Raw genomic sequence first — 20,166 nt, forward strand, 5'->3', positions numbered from 1 at the left:
TGAGTCACAGATTTCCTAAAAATCGGTCACAGTGCCAGTACAGTGCTTGCTTAGATTTCTTAGAGTGCTTAGAGTGAAATGAGGGGACTCTTCAAAATGCCCTTTAGCCAACATTTACATTATTTATTCATGTGCTTGAGGACTGTGTTGGTCTTCATTAGGAGACCTAATTATGTCCAACGAAGCCCAGTGATAAAGTCAAAGACCCCACTCACTATTTTAAAGAACACTTGTGTATAACAAATAAACATGTAATATTACAGTGAAACAAACTACTTTTAGCCCTACTGACTAATCTCTGCTTTTCCCTATTAGTACAAATACTGATTTCAGGTCCTAAAACTCTGATCTAACTTATACTTAACTGATGCCAAACATTGAAGAAGGGAATGAAGGTATCTGAAAACAAAATGAGAAGATGAAGCTGCCACATAATAGATGTTAATATAGGTGTTATATGTGCACTGATGGTAGTTTTCGTAAGGATCCTTCCCAACACCAGTTGTGGATAACAAAGGCAGCTAAATATCTAAAACTTAACTATCTTAAATTAAAATGTAGGTACCATCTATAAAAAATCATCTCGCAGAGATAATCTTTCATAAATGTACAGATAAAATTAACTGAAAAAATAGTTTTTTGTCAGTGTTAAGTCCTGTTTTTGCACATTTTCTGGCAAACGTCCAGGGTAATTGCTGGGCCTTCAAGCCAGTAAACGGTACAAGGAAGAACATACAGCACAAGGGTGGGCAGTTTGATAAGATGTTCGAAGCACACACCACTCTGGGGTTTCATCATGCTGACAGCTTAGAGCAAGGAGAAATAATTAAGGATCTGATCCACGGTGACCTGCATTCGATGGACCTCTTCAGACCATTTGGGGGCAGGGAGAGGGCACACTCCCACTAATACAGGTACTGAGGGTGGAGGACTGGGAAAAATGACAATTCAGAAAACTGAGAAAAATAACAAAAACAAGCACTATAACAAAACGGAAGACAAAGAGATTCAAGATAAGACAGAGGGATTCCAGAAGATGACAAGTGGTGCTAGGTTTCAGGTTTCAGTTTCAAACCTTCCTATAGGCGAAAACTGCTGTGCTGCACACAATAAATTTTTCTATGACACATAATCTTTAAACTTTATTCTAAACCCTAAATTAACACCAAATGCATGTATTAGACTGTTTGGTTGGTCTGTGTTTGAGCAAGTATTTTACCTATACAAGAGCTTGCCTAAAAATGTTTCTGATTTTGATATGGACAACTCTGAAATCTTACGGAATCGTAAGACAAAAACCAGTGTGTAGTTCTCAGTTTTCTTCTTTTGCATGACTTTGGCAGCAAAGTTTAAAATTGTGGCAATTTTAGTTATTGGTACAATAAAGTTTGATCAGTAACAATAACAGTGTGCACAAACAGCTTAAGGCCATCACACCTTTTATTATTCACCAGAAATAATGTCTAATATATAAATTGCCACAAACAGAATAGCGATACCAAAAGCAATTTTTTTAACAAAAAATTTCCCCTGAATTAGTTAATGTTTTCCTCCTGTAAACAATACATTAAGAAATTCATTTATCAAAAACACACAAAAGTAAACATGGAAATATGTCTATTGTCCCTTCCTCTCCCCGGCCCTGCAGAGCCCTGGACTTCAGACAGTAGCAAGTCTGCCTGCTTAAGTCGTGCCTGTATGGAGGGACTTAGAGGAGAGGCCTTATTGATCGTCTTCTATGAGTGAAGTCCAGGCATTAGTTCCAGCAGGGTGAGTAGACAGCTGTTTGTGAGCCACTCTACTGGGCCTACATAGCAGGGCTGAGTGGAGCTGGGATGTGCACTTTTGATTTTGATCTCTCCAACATCACTTCTATTGACCGACGCACTGTCCTGTGCTTTACTTGCTGAGAGAAGCACTTGCCGAGGCCTAGCTGGAAGCCCGGACACAAGCCACCATTGCATTATCCGGGCTGCTGTTGACAAGCTTGGGATGATGAATCTTCCATGGTCTGCTGAGGCCTAGCCTTAATCACTGCTGGCATCTACTGGCAACTGCCGTATCCACTGACCACCGCAATCACAAGTCAGGTTATCATGGTACACAGAGCTGAGAATCCCAGTGTTTGTTATCTAGGTGTATATGGGTGGACCAAAGTTACACATAAAGGTCAATCTGTACTGAAAGAAGCCCACTTTTCCTTCTGTGCTCAATTTTCTCAAATTTTTAAAGATCAGAAACTTTTCTTGGCAGGGTTGTCCTTCATATTTGTTTTATTAATGATAAGTGCCAGATGGCATTATCATTATTCTTCAAGCCCAACATGTCTAGGAAAACCAAGCAACCGTGAACAGTGAAGCATGGTTTGTTGGGTATAATAGTCTGTTTGTATTTCAGAATTTCAAGAGCCATGTCAGAATCTATGCATACATTTGGACAAAGTGTTTAATAAATGCTCGATTAGGATTTTGGTCTGATTGTGGCCCATTTAGTTTGTGTCTATGTATATTTGTCTGTGTGTGCAACCTTGACCATGAGGATGCAAATGAACACTAAGTAGGTATTTTCTATCATCTGTTGCAGCCCAGTTGTCTTAACCTTATTTATTAAAGATGTAATGTTGCTTACCACTAGATCATGTGGCAGACTTGCTTGCTCCTGAGTAAGAAAAAATCTTGAAATATCCTGTTTCATCCTATCCATATCCTGGTGTCTTACAAAGTAGCACCTGTGCATGAATCCAAAGGCAAAGCACATTAACCCAGTGTTATTCATTTTTCTTTCACAAATAATGGTAATGTTTCAACTAAGGCCTGTCATGAACACAAACAACCAATGGTAAGTGGTGCCATCTAGTGGTTATTACATGGATTGCAACAACAAAAGAAAATACTTCCAAATCTGTCTGAAACCATAACTTTCAATAGCATTTTCTACTATTCCATTATTCAAAGGTAATATAAATACATGAAAAAGAGTCTTATCAGCCTATGCAGCCCAGTGAGTCTCTGTGCGCCCACCATTACTGGGTGACATCATTCTCCGAACTCTGAGCACCCTTCGGCCCTCCTCGTAGTCATCCTGGTCCACACTGATCAGCAGGCGCACGCCCTCCGTGCCTGCTGCCATCCTCAGGGAGTCAGTGATGAAGACTCCCTTCAGGGCCTCCAGCAGAGCTCCGCTTAGGTAGTCACCCCAGAAGGCCTCGAGGTTGTCCAGCTCTGTGAACTTAATGTCGCAGACAATGGAACCCAGGTCTCTGGCACGAAGGAGAGAGTTGGCTTGGCTGAACAACTCAAACTGCCGCTCCAGGGGCTGCCGTTTGTCCGAGGAGACACCGTCACGGAGGGCCGACTCATGCTCCAGGTATTCGGCCCGGACGCGCAGGCGGATATCTGATAATGGAAGAGGGAGGAGGAAGCAGTGGTGGAAAATAGGGGTAATGGTGTGGAGGGGAAGAGTTGAGGGGTGAAATAATGATAGGGAAAGTAGATGGAAGAAAGTGAATGAGGACAACATAAAGATACAGTGAGGAAAGGATGGAGGAAAGGGAGAAAAAAAGAAGACCGTAGTAGAGGGTGAGGAAAGGTTACAGAGGAAGTTCAAAGCAGTGAACAGTCAGCCGACATAGCAGACAGAAAGGGAGGAGTTATGAAGTCAAAACAAAGGGAAGAGAAACGGGGACAAGACAAAAATCATTAAAAGCTCATTTAGTGTATCTAGGTTAGTGCATCACATTAAGCAGGGATTTAGAAAAAAAAAAAAAACTAAAAAAAACGGGGTACGAGAGCACAGAGTTCCCAAAAGGAGGTTGTGACCCACTAGGCGGACTACTAACTGGACTGGAAATCCACTGAAATACTTCAGGATATTTCTCAATGATAAAAGCCTGACAAAAGCAAACATAATGGGGCAGCAGGGAACAACAAACTGTTCATTATGTAGGATGCTGGGGATAGTCCAACCAGACCGTGTTAATTTGTTTTAAATACTGCTGCAACCCCTTCAGTTTCTTTTGGTGTAAATGAATCTGACATTTTGGAGCATCAAGAGAAATACTGCAACTGAACCAGTAGTGTAATACCACCATTTTAAGTATTCATGTCGGCTGTTAACTAGATGACCGGAATCAGAAGAATCTGATGCATGAATTTTCAATATGACAATCTGCGTAGTGTACATAAATCATGTCTAGGGTTCATGTAATCAATATATTCAAATTAACATGACACCTTGAGCAAATATCTTGGTGGCAGTAATGACTGCAACTTAGCATTGTCAAGAACTGGGGTGGCGTTTTTCCAGCCCAGTGTTTAAAAACTCCAGATTCATTGTGATCAACATGTTTAATGCTGAGAACAGATAGCTGCTGGAGCTCCACAGTAACAGGATAGGCGTTCATGCAACTGCACAGCGAGAAAGATCAGAGGATACATACTGTACTGAACAAGAGCACCGCTGAGATCGTCCCCATGTCATTATTCCAGAGCTTCAAGTGGAAACCAGCTGCTGATGACTTTTGCTGCAACACAAATCCATCCCTCTCTCCCACTGAAACCCCTACACAATATTTACTACCAGTGACATCCATTTCACTAGAAACATTCTCATCGATGTCTCATTGCAAAGATGTGTAGGAATCTTTTTCCAAGCAGTTTTAAGGCCATAATTGCATCTCTATGTATGTATAATAAAACAAGCTGCTGCTCTCCATCAAACTTTTAAAAACTGACACAAAGTGAAATCTAAAACAGTACAGTACTCAAATTAATGTTAAAATTCTTTTCAATGTAAGAGTAAACTTAAATATACTTATTTTTGGAGGAACAAGAAGCATATTGGCAAACAGAATATGGATGCTTTCCCGCCTGTGGTTTGGTTCATTTGGTCCGGACCAAGGGAAAAAAAATATTAGATACGGTTGCATTTTAGTTCTGGTGTGTTCACACAGACTTTTTACAAACAAACCAAGACGTGTTATCATGAAGTTACACTGACAGTTAACTCTCTCACTCGACAGTTTTGGCCATTGTCATCCTGCATCATCAGGACCAATGTGGGCAAATCAAATTCCAGTAACTGACAAGTTAATGCAGCACTTTAATGCTTCTGATATTGGTCTATTCATTGGTTACTATTGGTATATTTATGTTGTTCGGTGTCACAACGGGCTCACAAAGAAATAACTGATTATAAGCAAATTGACCGCATGTTATGAATAACGACGTAGAGACGGGACAGGACTTGTACAGTAATGATTTGGGGCTTATTACTGTGGGCTCGCTGACACAAACGTTTTAATAGACTTAATGTACTGACACAGTACACAGAGTACAGGCACAGCATTTTTAACAGCTTTTGACTGTAAATCAGGGAAAATACCCACGCTGACATACATACAGGGATTCCAAATGAGTCCCATAAATATATACATGGCTTATAAAGATCAATTATATGATAGCTTCCTGAACACATTACATGACCAGCAGATGGATTTATTAGTAGTTTAGATTTAGTAATAATGCTAAAGTCACATATCTGCAATCATAAAATCAGCCCAAATGAACTGTACTAACTAGGCAAACACACTAGGTTTCATTTTAACCGAACTGGTTAAGTGTGAAAGCACCTTATGTCTTCACGCCACTCAGACTCAAGAGTAATGTGTGTAAAGCTCACACTTGTGATTCTGATGGAAAGACAATGACTAGTCCTGAATCATTAGGTAACATTGAACACTTCAAGGTTTGTACCTGGTTAACTAAACAGAAGCTTTGATTCCACTGATAGTGTTTAAACTAAAGAGTCACGTTTACCCTCTCTCCATTCACATTTTGTTTGGGGCTATGGGGAATGGCGCAAGACTCAAGAGGGATAACGTTTAGAAAATGCCAACATTAGAAATGCAAATGTTGAATTAAGTCATTGATTTTGCATGTCTTAACATTTGAAGGAGAGGGATAAACCAACACTGGCTTTTGCATTCATGTTTCATAAGACTATAATTAGATTAACATAAAAACAGAGGATTAGATCAATTGAGACTCAGGGCTGGAAATCATAAGATCCAATTGAAAACCCACTTGTGGACGGAGATCATTCAATTTACACTTTAGTTTGCTCAGACAAAGGAAATTAAGGCAATTGTTTTTTTTTTCTTCACAAAGGGATTAAGGTACAAGCACATGACACACTTAACATTTTACAGAAATAAAACATTTGATTAATTAACCTTTCTTCAGGTCAATCCAATGACAATACATACGGATACAATAGATACATTATTGTTAGGAAAAATGTGTCATACCACAGATCAAGACTGTCCTGAGAGAATGCTTTTTTAATTACTATTAACAGTGAACTCCTAAAAGCATGTCAAGTCTGGCAAAATCTGCTTCATTAAGACAAACATTATAAACAAAGTGGAAACTGTTGCTGATTGGTCCACTCAAAAGATATTTGTCAGGGAAAGGGTACAAAAAGTTCTAAAGCAACAATAGCCTTCAGTACAGTACAATAAGTCATAGAAAAGATATGCTAATCTGCCTAGAGCATGGCATACTTAAATATTTGGAGTTTGGACAACTAGTTAAAAAGGCCAATCAAGATGCCAATGAAAGAGCTGACATGGGAGACACTGTGCACACAACTTTTAGGCAGGTGCAGAGAAAGTCAGCATTGAAAAAAACAATTAAAATATATCTCTGAATCAGAAGTCGAAGGTGGTTTCATGATCTCAGAAAGCCCAAAAAATAGCATAGTTTGGCATAAGCCAATCACCGCTCACCAACGAAAACACACTTTCCCTACTACGAAGTGTGGTGGTGGCAGCATCATGCTGTTGGGATGCTTCTCTGCAGCAGGCCACATATTGCTTGAGACTGGTGGAGGGTAAATTGAATGCAGCAAAAGACAGAGAAATCCTGGAGGAAAAGACTGCTGCAGTCTGCAAGAGAACTGTGACAGAGATGGGGGTTTTTTCAGCACAACAGCCTATGAATTTGTGCAGATATATTTTCACTTCGTCTTTATATGCTAATCAGTGTCAAAAAGCGCATCCACTGTGATTCAATGTTGCAAAACATTAAAACAAAAATGGTCAAACTGGAGGGTTAAAAACATTTTGTTGTATAACATCCTTGCAAACATATTCAGCAGTGGCAGAATGTGTTCAAGCATTTGAGTATTCTGATTTATCACAAATGTCAAATAGGGCATCTACAGTATCTTAAAAAGGGGACAGAATACTGCACCTAATGCTTTGTATTCCTATACAATATTCAGAATGGACTCGCGACAGCGTTAAATATTAAGTTAAAGCACTGTTAACAGTTGGACCTTTTGGATCATTACACTGTGTGAGGGCTGTAGCTATGATAAACACCTGCCCTTCATGCAATTACCTGTATTTATGGATGGCCTCCATTTCTGCCTTCCCATTTCATACTGAACAGGATGGAGGTAGGAGATAGTGGCACTGAGGAGAAGGCCATTTAAAACCACAGGAACACAATGATAGTCATTTTGTTAGGGTTACAGAGCACTTCACGCTTCATCAGACACAGAGACATCCACTTAGACAGGACATTAGGAAGCACAGCTTTCATTTTCTCACTTTAAGCACCAGGCCTGTTTTGGCTTCCTCCATCTCACCCCACCAAAAAAAAAAAAAAAAAAAAAAAGTACCCATTTACGAGGAGTCACTTGGCACGGAGAGCTTCAACTCTTTATCGATCCGTTTTTCTGCTGAATGACTGACCAAGAGAGTGGAGACTTAGGGGAGTATTGAGAGAAGGGCAGACAGAACTCTCTCTTTTCCCCATAGACAAAAATCACTCTCTGTACCATTTTGCGTAGTTTGAGCATTTAGAGTTCGTTCTCTCCCTCTCATTGTGTGTAAGGATACTGTTTTCCTGACACACAGGTTGGTCTGTTTAGAACTGCGAACACAGAAAGGAGAGAAAGGGAGAAAGAGACAAGCACAAGAGGGTTGGATATCTGTCGACTGGGTTGTTTTTTTTTTTCAACATCAAGCAGGCATGGCACAACACTCACTTCTCTTGGTTGTAATGAGGTTTGAGTCACGGCAATAGTTGTCATTGACAAGGTAATCAGCTCAGAAATGCCTTTACTGTAGCTCTACAATATTACACGGTAGTGTCTTAAGTGGGATGCTTGGGACTACCTTTACACCAACCCATTATTTAAACTCCAACCATAACATTAATCATATATGTTCATTAAACCAAGTAAAAGTCTTCACAAGCACCCCATTTAAAAACCACTACTAAAGCTAAAGGTACAAACACCGTGTGGACATTTGTAAAAGCAGTTGTCATTATCAGAATGGAATTGAGACACTTGACTGAGAATGATCTGAGAGATGAATCATGACAAAGAGTTGAGGTTTGTTTAAATGCTAGGGGCCAGCATTAGACTGAACCGCCCTATCTATCTCTGCTCCCTCTCGACAAACGCACACCCAGGGCTCACACGGGGCACAGAGATAAGATACAGCAGGAGCTTCCTTCAGCAGAGCACTGTTGGGTTATTTTCCTCAGAACTGTTTGAGTAAAGGTTACAGGGGCATTCTTTAACAGCTGACTGTAGGCAGCCATTTTAGATTCTCTGAATTGAAATATGGGGCCAAGACGAGTATTGTTGCCAACTAAACATTTTTATATCTTGAGACTCCAGAGCTGGAATCCGTGAAGGTTTATTTAGCCAGTATGATTTGAGTGGATTGAATCTTGCGGGAGATTTATGAAAAACGCGGCGATAACTGGCACTTTCACAAACATGTCCAACATACTTTAGTTTTATATTTGCAGAGTTAAGCTCTTCAGCGTATTAATTCATTAAGAGCCTAACCATGAACCTAATTCAAACAGTAGCCACAGATAACCTAAAATTAGACAAAAATAACTGACTAGTGTCTCCTTGTTTGGTTTGCAGAACAACTGTACCTTCAAACATTTTTGTTGCTGTAAATGACATCAGAACCAGTCCTAAATGATGTTTCTAATCTTGTAGTACTATTGCAACTTTGAGCACAACCAAAGCATATGCTCACTTTCTCTCCAGTTTCCCCACTGTGATTGTATATTGTGTCATCTCCTAACTTGGAAACTCCACCATCGTACATTGGCAAACCTCAAGTCACAGTGAGTATACTGCCATTTTCACTCTCCCAAGTATTTTACTGCATTTGAGAATAGGGCTGGGCGAGATGGCCAAAAATGTTATCAAGATAAAACATTTTATGTCATTCGATATCAATAATTATCACAGTAAATGTCAAATGATTATTTCTTCAAGTTCAAAGACTGATTTTTGCTACCGAGTGAAAGTTGAAGAAACCAGATTGTAAATGACCGATCTTTCAAATACTGGTTGTTTTATATGCTTATTCATATCATACAATTTCTTCTGAAGTGTGGTCATTATTTGGCCCATTATTTAAAATTTAATGTCAGGGCTTTTATTTTGAAGGCGTCTTGCCGGAAAAGAGAAAACGGTACGGTAGATTGTAAAGTGTGTCCACAGGTAGAAGTTTGTCTTCTTAACGAGAAGAAATGTGAGTGGCAAATCAATCTTTTTGTCTGTTTAGCAACCAGCTGATAAGAGCACAAGGTTTGTTATAATTTCTTTTTATGTGCTGTTTAATGTTTAGTGACATTGTGGTGCCTTTTCATCATTTTGTAGAGTTTTATGCTATTGTGTTTAAGCTAGCAAGATAAGCTATTGTGTGCTATTTTATTAAGGGCAATTATCCCAGTAGAGTTTGCTTGGTAGTACAGTGTAAAGAAACGCAGCACTTGTGTGTTTTGCAGTAACTGCAACATAAGGTTAAAGCTGCATATGTGACATAAAAATACTGTTATTAAATATTTCATTATTAAGTTTATTATGCTTACTTATAGCACTCTTATCAGAGGTTGTCACTAAGCTAACAGGTTAAAAAAGGTGATATTTCATGATTGGAATATAAAAGGAGAGTATTGCTTTTATTTTCTTTTGTAGCTCTTAAGTTGTGTTCAAGGTATATTCAGGTTTATGGAGCTACAGTGTCATCCTATTTCCCCCTGAATAAAGCCTTTGTGAACCATCAGTAAAAGCGTAGACCATCATTCAGCCAGGGATGCTACACAGATGGTTAATTGTGGTTGGAAACTATTCTTTATGGCCAGAAGATGACAAACACTTGCCAAACACTGAATCACTGTTTGGCAAGTGTTCTGAGGTAAAACATTCAAACAATTATGATAAAATCTTTTTTCAACAAATATACATGAGTACAATTAAGTAAAATCTTTTTTTCAGTCCTTTTTCCTCAACAAAACAATTAACTTTCGCATTACCATTATCATATGACTGACACTAGAAAAGTGTTCGATCTAGGGTCTCAAATGCTAACTGGAAAATAAAAGGCTGACAATTATTGCTGGACTTTTTTCATATTATCTCATAGGTATGTAGTTGTCAGACAAAATGTACAGAAATGTGTGTCGATGTCAACACATGTACTGTGTCGTATATTTATAGCGAAGACACAGACAGCCATGAGCTAAGACGTAGAGGCAGTTGGCCATGTTTGTGAAAAAGTTCACCAGGGTTCTTATCTGCAGAGAATCGAGGAATTTAAAATAAACTCTAAATATCCCCATCATTGTGGTTTTAGTGAGATCAAATAAACTTTTGTTTGTTGACCAGATATGTTTGTTACTTTGGCATGTTTTCCTCAAAATCAGCTGAAAGGTTTTTGAAATATTTGAGGCTTACTGCTGAGGACTCAGTCAGTCAGTTCTGTGAAACACCGACACCAACAACCCTTGTCAGAAATTGATAAATAAGGAATCTCAAACAGCATACTTTCTCATCCACAGTGCACAACACTAAAGAACATTACAGGATGATTTTTGAGAGCAAATTAGGTTTGCTGAGGGGGATAGGGTAGGGGGCAGCTACATTATGATACATAAGCATCGAATACAGAGCAAAGTGGCATCACCAACCCCTGTTGTAGCGGGGGGGGAGCCTCTTTTACCTTAGGCATCGGCCCAGACTTGTGAGAGAGCGCATGACTGAGTTGATCACGCACACTGCAGTATGTATGGACTGAGTGGAGTGACAGACTTTTTTGTTTTGTTCCTCAGTCTCCCCCTCTGTCTCCATGATCCATTGTGTCTTAGGTTACTCGATCTGAGTCACAATCCTGAGTCAACCTGGTGGAATCAAATGTGGAGTCAAGACAGCAACAGGTTTATAGCATAGACTGTATATAAAAATGGACGACACGCCTCCACTTCTCCCAAAACAAAAAAGAAGCCAAAATATCCCAGATACGGGCGCTGCCATCTTGCGCAGGTGATGTCATTTGGAGCCAGAGTCTGTGCCGTAGTGATTGAAGCTGCGTTATAGAGATCCCGCCCATACACCTGGCTGACTCAATCACGAGCAGGGCTCAGCTCTCAATCATGTTGTAACCCCCCCCCCCCCTTTATAGCATCAAATCATTAATTAAAACCAAACTTTAACACTTGAAAATACATCAGCAGGATAAGAACTACTTAAAACGACAGAAACCATCTTCGGGAAATATTCATTTGATTTGAACGTTTTAGTTTGGTTCATGTCCCATCCGCTAACATGGATGGCCATCAGGGGGCGATCAAGATGTTTTGGCTTCACTTTAGTGAGCAGTCATGAAGTCCATCTTTATATACAGTCAATGGTTTATAGTCACAGGCACATCACTCATCTTCAATAGCTAAGAAGAGCAGTCTCCCTTGTTAGATGATTTTTGATTGAGTCAGAATCATCGGCCCTTTGTTGTAGTATTTCTGACCAACAGGCAATGATGGATGTTCAAAAGAAATCTTTGGGAAGGACTGCATGAAGGACTAAGCAAACTTCACACAAAGGGCAATTACCGTTAGTGTTATCTCAATCTTACTGTGCTGAGAGAAACTAGCATTGATTGCAGGCAATAGTTGAAATGTGGAACATGACATTGATAATGGTTTACATAGTGCAGCTTTCCAGTGGAGTTAGACTGTTTCGAACAACTGCTCAAATCATTTTTCAGGAAGATATGGGAGAGGTTTCACAGTTGACTCATGACAACTTTGTATCAAGCTTGATGCAATAAAGCAGAACAAGGGCTGAATCTATTGGTGACTGAGCAACGTCTTTCAAATAGACTAGACAAAAGGACAGGAGACAACCTACCAGTCTGCACTCTTATAAATAAATTGCAGCAGTTGAACATAGTCCAGTGGGTTAGAGAAAAGATGAAATGAGGGGGGAAAGAATGTAAAGAAGGTTTTGAAATGGATAGGGCAATAAAATCTCCCTGATGTTGCATGTTTAATAAAGGCGGTTAAGATACTGTAAGTCTAAACATATTCTATGTGACATGAAAATATCACGTGAAAATAAAAGAGATCAAGACAACTGAAAGGGTAGAGCAAGCAATATTTGTTCTGTGTCCAGTTGAATAATTGTTGTGAACAATTTTTCGCTGAAGTTGTAAATCAGACAGAGCCCTTTTGATGTGTTTGAGATGTAAAGTCAGCACCTGCTGCACAGAGAGTGAATAAGGTGTACACTGAATTGAGTTGTCAGACCAAAACATAATTCTGCAAACAAGTAAGTTTGGTACAAGTGCTTATTCAAGAATCATATACTGTATTCAACAATTAAGTCACACAATCTGGACATAATTAAATGTAGCAGAGACCGATTTTACACCCAGGTGTTATCACCAAATTCATTATTAAGTTTTCCGATATTTAGTGAATGTGAGACAGGTATTAAAAATTTATTTTTGTTCTATAACATTGGCACACCAGGCAAAGGTGTCCTTCGATTTGATTCTGTGCAGTTCAAAGACCTTTTAACAGTCAAAGCATGCTGACATTTTGCAAGCCCACTCACTTCATGTCTAACAGCGTGGCTGATGTATGGCCAGCAAATCAACTGGATTATAGTAATTGCAGTGTTACCCTAGGTTGACTGCCTCTGGAGGTGGGGGGGGGGTAATACTATACTACACCTATCAAGATTTACACACTGGACTTTTCCTCATCAACTCAAGTAAGGTGCACTTCACCTGTCTCTCCTCAGGAGAGAAACTAGTGTGACCGTAAATGGCAGCAAAAGGCACAAGACTCTCACAATGAGCTGAAATGAAACAAGCGCACATAAATTAGGTAAATAACAAATAAAAATGTTTTTTTTTTTCTATCAGACGGGTGCAGGGGGTCCCGTTGGGGGGTGGTATGGGAAACAGTTTTAATCATTCCTGTCTTTCTGATGTGAGTATTATGTAAAAATCTCTCCCTGCTCTTTACACTCCTGTTTCTCTACAACAGAAGACGAGTAAACAGTTTTCACAATAATTGCTTTATAACACAAATTTTCATAAGGAGTTAAAAAATACTGGACGCGCAAGCTTTCTGTTCTTCAAGATTTTTTGGGATGATGGTTTGAATAAAAAAAAATAAAATCAGAATTAGTATGCAAACTCCTTAACTCGAGCAAAGGACAAACACCATCAGAATTAAGGAGACAAAACAGGAAATGTTGTGAAGCAGGGCAAGATATTGATTGATTGAAAATGAAATTGGAGCTTATAAGAGAAAATGGGGGGATGAAGATAGGAAAGAGATAAAAAGCTAAAAAAAAAGAGAAGACAGGTTAAGAATGCAGGGGCTGCACTTACTGCAGGACACTTTATGTGGTGGTGGTGATGGTAGAGGTATTGGCTGGTCCTGTCTGCTTGTTTTCTTGGGCCTGCGGCTCCAGCCATTTCCCCTCTTCTTCTTCCTCTTCCTAGCGGATGGCCCAGGCATAGGAGGGTAATTACCTGACAGAACATGCATGGAATTAGTTTGTGGAATTAGGACGATAGGATATGGGCATGGATGGGATTTCTTTTTATGAAAGATACCCGTTGCCCTGCTTTATTTCTGTTCCCGTCTGTCCTATTTCTGCTAATTGCACCATGTTTATCTGTTTCTGATGATATCTGATCAAAACATCATTATTTCTCACATGGAAGGCTTACATACCAAGCGTTAGGCATGTCACCAGGCACCAAAATTACACTTAATTTTATAAGTGAGAGTATTGTAATTTTGACCTGGGGAAATTCCGCTTCAACTTAAACGATATATATTCCTAGCACAACAGAAGGATGGAAAAAAACAAATTCTACTCAGAAAAGATGCAAGAACCTCTTTAGGCACCAAAGCCGTGCTGCCTGAAGGATCCCTATCTGCAAATGCACAAAAGTGGTCCTGTCTGTCAAAGAAGGTGACCATAAATGTGCCATAAATTACTCGTGTGTTGTTGTCTGTTCTCATCTCAGGGCGTCAAGTACTGATGCTTTCAGAAAGGCTGATAAAGCGTTATTTGATCATAGTATTTGATGCAAAAATACCCTTTGGCGTGTGTATGAGACGCCCTGTCTAGACCGGGAGAGCTAGTAGCTAGCTAGGTAGCTAGCAAATTTAGTATAAAAGCCATTGACAGCTTCCCAAAGCCCCTTACCCTAACCATGAAAGGGGTGTATGCCTAAACCAAAGTCAGCGACTGTATGCATGTCGACCGACTAACCCTGCAGCTGTGCATGGCCCATGTGCTAGCAGCTAGGGTTAGCCTCCTTTGTGTACTACTACTTTGTTAGATTGTTGTCATTATTAGAAATTAAAAATGTACAGTTGAATAAGGTTTTTCATATCCTATTAAATCATAGTGACCAATTTAATCTCCTTGATTAAAATTTTTTTATCATCTTCATTTTAAAGATTTAGTTGGATCGTTTTGAATAGGCAGATTTGCGGTACTTTTGCGCATGTGCAGAACGGATCCGGCAGGCGGTCCAGATTTGGCACTGACAGCCTCTTCATCAGAAAATAGGTATTGAAATAAAAGAACACTGCAGCCTATACTTCCAACGAGCTAAATTCTATACAACAGTGTACTTACTGGTTCTCAATTGCTGTGTGAAAGATGGAAGAGGTATTTCTGTCTGTCTGCAGCTGTGTGTTATTCCAGAGGCACACACCATCTCTCTGCCTTCTATTCCATAACTCTGTTCAATTCTCTCTGGAGATACTGAAAAGTATAAAATATACATTAGAAATTATGGCTATTAGGACAGAATGCAGTTATGGCCGATACTTTTTAGCAGGCCATAATAGAGAGAGGCAACAGCCAAAGCAACATAACCTCAAAATCTGATAATGAGCATCCCTGTGATTCATCCTCACCTGTCCTCCTTTTCTTGTAGGACACTAAAGGCAGCAGATCATGACGAGTGAGGATTCTCAGTAGTTGCAGTAGTGGCTCCAGGTTGCCATCACTGAGGTAGCCTCGCCTCTCCAGCTCTAACAGCAGCTCAAGGCCGCTTGTGGGCTTACACGAGGCCACTAAGTGACCCTGGGAGTGCTGAGGCTTTAACCGCCTCCAGGCCTTTAGCAGTTCAGGACTCGGGGACACGCCGGAGTCATCTGGATCTCCCACACCGGGCTCAACTGTCCAGCCTGCTGGATCAAGAGGGTGTGATGTAGGACAGATTTCATTGAGGAGGAACGATAACACCTCAATGTCAGTCTCTGACAGCTGAGAACCAACTACGTCAAAGACCTCATGGAGAGACAACATCCCATAGTAGTTTAGGCACTCCGTTTCATCCCAGTAAAGTGAGTCCCTGGGTGGGTACCCTGGTTGATGCACTGCAGCCATGTGTCTGCCAATAGCCCCTGTCCACCTTCCAACCTGTGTCAAGATAGTTCAGGATTTAAAAAAAACAAACAAACAAACAAAAAAAAACAACATTACACTCAGACAGGTAAAGCTCTAACTGTCATACTCTCCAAAACAGTTCTAGTCTCAAGACGCTTAGCTCTATGAGGCTTCCCACCATCAATATAATTAAAATGATGTTGTACTCTACAATAAGCAAATTTAATTGTTCTCGCTTTTTCCTGTAGAGTCTACATCCTTGTTTAACATACAGATGGAAGACAAATTAAAGAAAAAACCTGAATAAAAGCGTGGAGAAACAGAGAAACATTTAAAATGCAATGCTTGTGTACCAAGGCTCACTGAATGGTTTGGTGAGTATGAAAATGACGTAAATGAAATGCTACAACCTTTATGGTTTCACATCTAAGGAAGATTTTGGACCAACGTGTAAGACAATTCTCTCCACCATCATCTCCGTAACACCAAATGATTTAATATAAACTTTCATCTTCAAATCTATTTTGTGATGCCTGTGACTGTCTCTGATGTTAGTGTTGAAGAATTTTGAAAAAATATCTAATTGCGATTATTTTTAACTGCTTTGCAATATTGGAGGGACTGATCTTTTTTTTAATCCTCGTGTTTTATTTGAGCAAATGGCATTTATGCAATTACAACCGTACAGATCTGTTTATACAGCCATAGACATACAGTAGATGGTTACAACATAAAGTGCTCTTTTTTCCTTCTTTAGTTCTAATGAACTTGTATAAATGAGGTTGCGACATTAACACATTAAATAAGAAAAAAATCAATTAGAATAAAAACAAAATACAAAAAAAATTTAATAATATGCCACACAATAAGAACAGGTCGATCCCACCCTATCCCACCATCAGCTCACTGCTCACCTGATGTCAGAGGGAAAATATTACTCTTGGGTCACGTGCTCAAGATAAATTGAGGGGTGTCCAAATCATGTCAAAGTAAGGAAGTTTGTCTATAAGAATATATCTTATTCTTTCTAAGTGCAGTGTGTTTGTGAGGTCACTAATCCACATCTTTGTAGTGGGGACTTTTCTTTTCCAATGTCTAAGAAGCCGTTTTTTTGCAGAAATGAGGCTATAGGATAGGAAACACTGCTGAGTATTACTCAATTCATAGTATCGTCGTATACCCCCAAGATAATAGCGAATACTTTTAACGAATAGTTTTCAGCTCTATATGAAGTATTCTAGATAGTAATCCAAAAATATTGGTCCAGTAGGTTTGGACATGAGGACAAAGAGACGAACATCTGGCACAAGTAGGGGAGATCTCGGGGTATATTCTATGTAACCTCTCTCTAGAGTAGTAGAGGCAGTGTAAGATTTCAAACTGGATTAAAAGGTGCCTTGCATTGTTAGAGCAACGATGGATGTTCTCCAAACCTTCCTTCCATTGGATGTCTGATATACCAATGCCCATTTCTTCTTCCCACTTAATTTTTATTGAAGTGGAAACAGCTGGGTTGATGGATTGTAGGATGTCATATATGCAAGATATACATTTTCAGAGCAAGGTGAAAGCTCGAGACACCCATCAAGACTCGAGCCTCCAAAAGTCGTTTTAGATGTTTTCTCACATAGTCTCTTACTTGCAAGAATCTAAAGAAGTTACTTCCTGGCAGTCTGTGATCACTCTGTAATTGTGTGAAGGAAGCAAAAGTTCCTTCAATGTACAGGTCTCTTATTGTGTTGATGCCTACCTTCTTCCAGGATTTAAAAGTGTTATCTAAAGTAGATGGAACAAAGGTAGGATTTTCTGCAATTGGTAAAGCGTAAGATATGAGTTCCAAATTAAAGTGTGACCTGCTTTGTTTCCAAATACGCAGTGTAGTGTGTATCATTACATTGGATTGGAATAAGGATTTGTCTATGGTGAGGGGATACAGAAGAATGGCTCCCATGGAATAAGGTCTGCATGTCTCCCTTTCCATAACAAGCCAGCTTGGTATAGTTGCGGTATCGTGTAGCCAATATGTCATGATTCTAATATGTGAAGCCCAGTAATATAACAAAAAGTCCAGAAATGCTAAGCCCCCTCTCTCTTTAGATATAATTAGGTGTCTCCTGCTGATTCTATGTGTTTTATAGCTCCACAAAAACAGGACCACAATTGTGTCTAATAGTCTAAGGAAAGATTTGGGAAGAAACACGGGAATATTCTGAAATAAATATAACTACTGGGGCAATCATTTTAATGGCATTAATTCTACCAAGTAATGAAATTGGAAGTGTCTTCCAAATTTGGATATTAGACTGCAGCTTAGTTAATAATGGAGGGAAGTTTTCCTTGAATAGAGAGGAGTGGTATTTTGTAATCTGGATTCCTAAATATGTAAATTTCCCAAGAGATGTTCTGTACTCGTATGGGCATTAGCACGCTTTTACCCCAGTTTATCATGTATTCAGAGAAAGTTCCAAATGAGTTAATTTGATCGAGTATTCGTTGAATAGTAATTTGTGGCTGAGTGACATAACAGAACATTGTCCGCATATAGCGAGATCTTATGAACGGCATTTTCTGTAATGTAACCCTGAATCAGGGGGTCTGTGTGGATACTCTCGGTGAAAGGTTCAATCGCAAGGGCAAAAATTAAAGGGGATGGGGGCACCCTTGCCTTGTTGCAGATTAAAACGGGGAGATAGTACGTGGTTCGTGTGGATTCGTGCAGATGGATTGGTATAAAGGAGTTTGACCATTGAGATGAATATTTTCCTAAAGTTGAACCTTTTTAAAATTTCAAACAGCTAAGGTTAAAGAAAGAATTTCTATTTGGTATAAATCTAGTCTGATCTGGATGTATCAATTTATGTGCAAGAGGATTCAATATGTCAGCAAGGACTTTGGAAAACAGCTATCAAAAACAGCATTTTTAAATAATTATTTTCATTGAAAAACATTTAAATGATTATGGTGTGATCTGTGCAAGGATCTGTACAAAACAAAGGTGTTTTCTTATGTCTGTAGAATATGATGTGTAGGCCAGGACACCTCTGCAGCACAACAATATTTAATATAAAATGGTATTTTGCAGTATGCCATAATGCGATTTAGATTAATTGTTCAGCTCTATCTGGTGCTATTTGGTTTACTTTCTATCTGCAGTACTCAGGTCTCTCTTGCAAAAGAGATTGTGATCTCAATTAGATTATCTGATAAATGAGGGAATATCTTGTGGGGGAATGGTGTTCATTCCTCCAAAAGAGTTCCTCAGACTTGGCAAGGAGCACTGAAGCTGTTCTGGAGGCTGGTGGAGGCCTGACTCCATACACAGAGACTTCTTGTTGTTTTTTTCCCCTTTAATTTGTCACCCATCTGACCTCAGTTTCCTGCCATTGTGTGTACTCTTAAATTATATTCCGTATCGCTAGTTTCGCTTGTTTGAGAGGTTCCTTGAAAACCTTGAAAATAGCCGATAAAGTCGGGTAAAACCAGCAAGCTAACTGTTACATTCCTCGTCATCTAGTTAGAAAACAACGACCAAGCCGTCTGTGCTTTACAATATGGCTGGCTAATGTTAACGTTACCATAACATGTCAGCGTTACGCATGTTCTCGACGACGTTCCTGTCAATGTTACAGTGTTACTTACGGTCCTACCTATTTTCGGTGTCAGCTCGACGCCGTCTTGACATGCAATGCAAAGTGTCAGCTGTGATTGTGCTATGTTGAGGTTTCAAAGAAAATCTACTAAAGCAGCTTGAAGCCGAGGAGTCGTTCTTCAGACGCCCAGCAGCAACCGCTTGAGCAAATTACCCCGTCGTCACGTTACGTAATCACGTTTCTCTGAGGAAAAAAAAAACACAAACACCAAGCATTACAAAAGAGCACTCCGAACATCTGTTTAGCTAAATATCAAAACTCTAAATTAGTGTCAAAACGGGCGTAATATGACATATATAACAAATATTACGTTCAACGTGGACAAAAACAACGATAACAGACATTAACGTTGCTTAATCCTAGCTATGAATGTTGTTAGCCGATGTTAACTTATGGGCCTTAGTAAAGACGGGCCCTCGGTGATATCAATGATAACGTAAAAGCATTTTGAAAGCGATATTTAAACATTAAATGTACTTAACAACTCACGGTCGTGGTCCTGGATATTCTGACTACTCCCACAGCGCCGAGCAGCAATGACAACAGCACAATAACGCAGAGAAACTGACCAATCACAGTCCTCCGTCTGCTCGATGACGTCAGCTCACTTTTTATTTTAACTGATCTGCAGTCAGATTCTCAATACGAGTTCGTTATGGAGTCAGCGTAACCGTACCAAAGTAGCCGCTCCCAAGTCGGCTCTTTTAATCCTATTTTGTCAGCTGTGTCGCTAAAAAAAAAGAGATGTCTCTAATCTTGTCTA

The 20,166-nt window shown here is 39.5% G+C and overlaps 1 protein-coding gene across 4 annotated transcripts; it reads right to left on the reverse strand.

Annotated features, from left to right (window-relative positions):
• Positions 1-102: 102 nt before the first annotated feature.
• Positions 103-20,017, reverse strand: dedd1 (death effector domain-containing 1). Of its 4 annotated transcripts, XM_046045908.1 has the most exons (7): positions 19,893-20,015; positions 19,401-19,586; positions 15,279-15,786; positions 14,995-15,123; positions 13,727-13,870; positions 3,021-3,395; positions 2,256-2,728 (listed from the first exon to the last, which is right to left on the reverse strand). In XM_046045908.1, the coding sequence occupies exons 3-7, from the start codon at positions 15,751-15,753 to the stop codon at positions 2,715-2,717; spliced, it is 1,137 nt and encodes a 378-aa protein (XP_045901864.1). In that variant the 5' UTR covers positions 15,754-15,786; positions 19,401-19,586; positions 19,893-20,015; the 3' UTR covers positions 2,256-2,714. The 4 variants fall into 4 exon arrangements, with proteins under 4 accessions (XP_045901862.1, XP_045901863.1, XP_045901864.1 ...); XM_046045906.1 differs by having other exon boundaries at positions 103-3,395; XM_046045907.1 differs by lacking the exon at positions 19,893-20,015 and adding an exon at positions 19,714-19,732 and having other exon boundaries at positions 103-3,395.
• Positions 20,018-20,166: the final 149 nt, after the last annotated feature.

The sequence above is a fragment of the Micropterus dolomieu genome, linkage group LG03, assembly GCF_021292245.1.
Source record: "Micropterus dolomieu isolate WLL.071019.BEF.003 ecotype Adirondacks linkage group LG03, ASM2129224v1, whole genome shotgun sequence".
Classification (NCBI taxonomy): Eukaryota; Metazoa; Chordata; class Actinopteri; order Centrarchiformes; family Centrarchidae; genus Micropterus; species Micropterus dolomieu.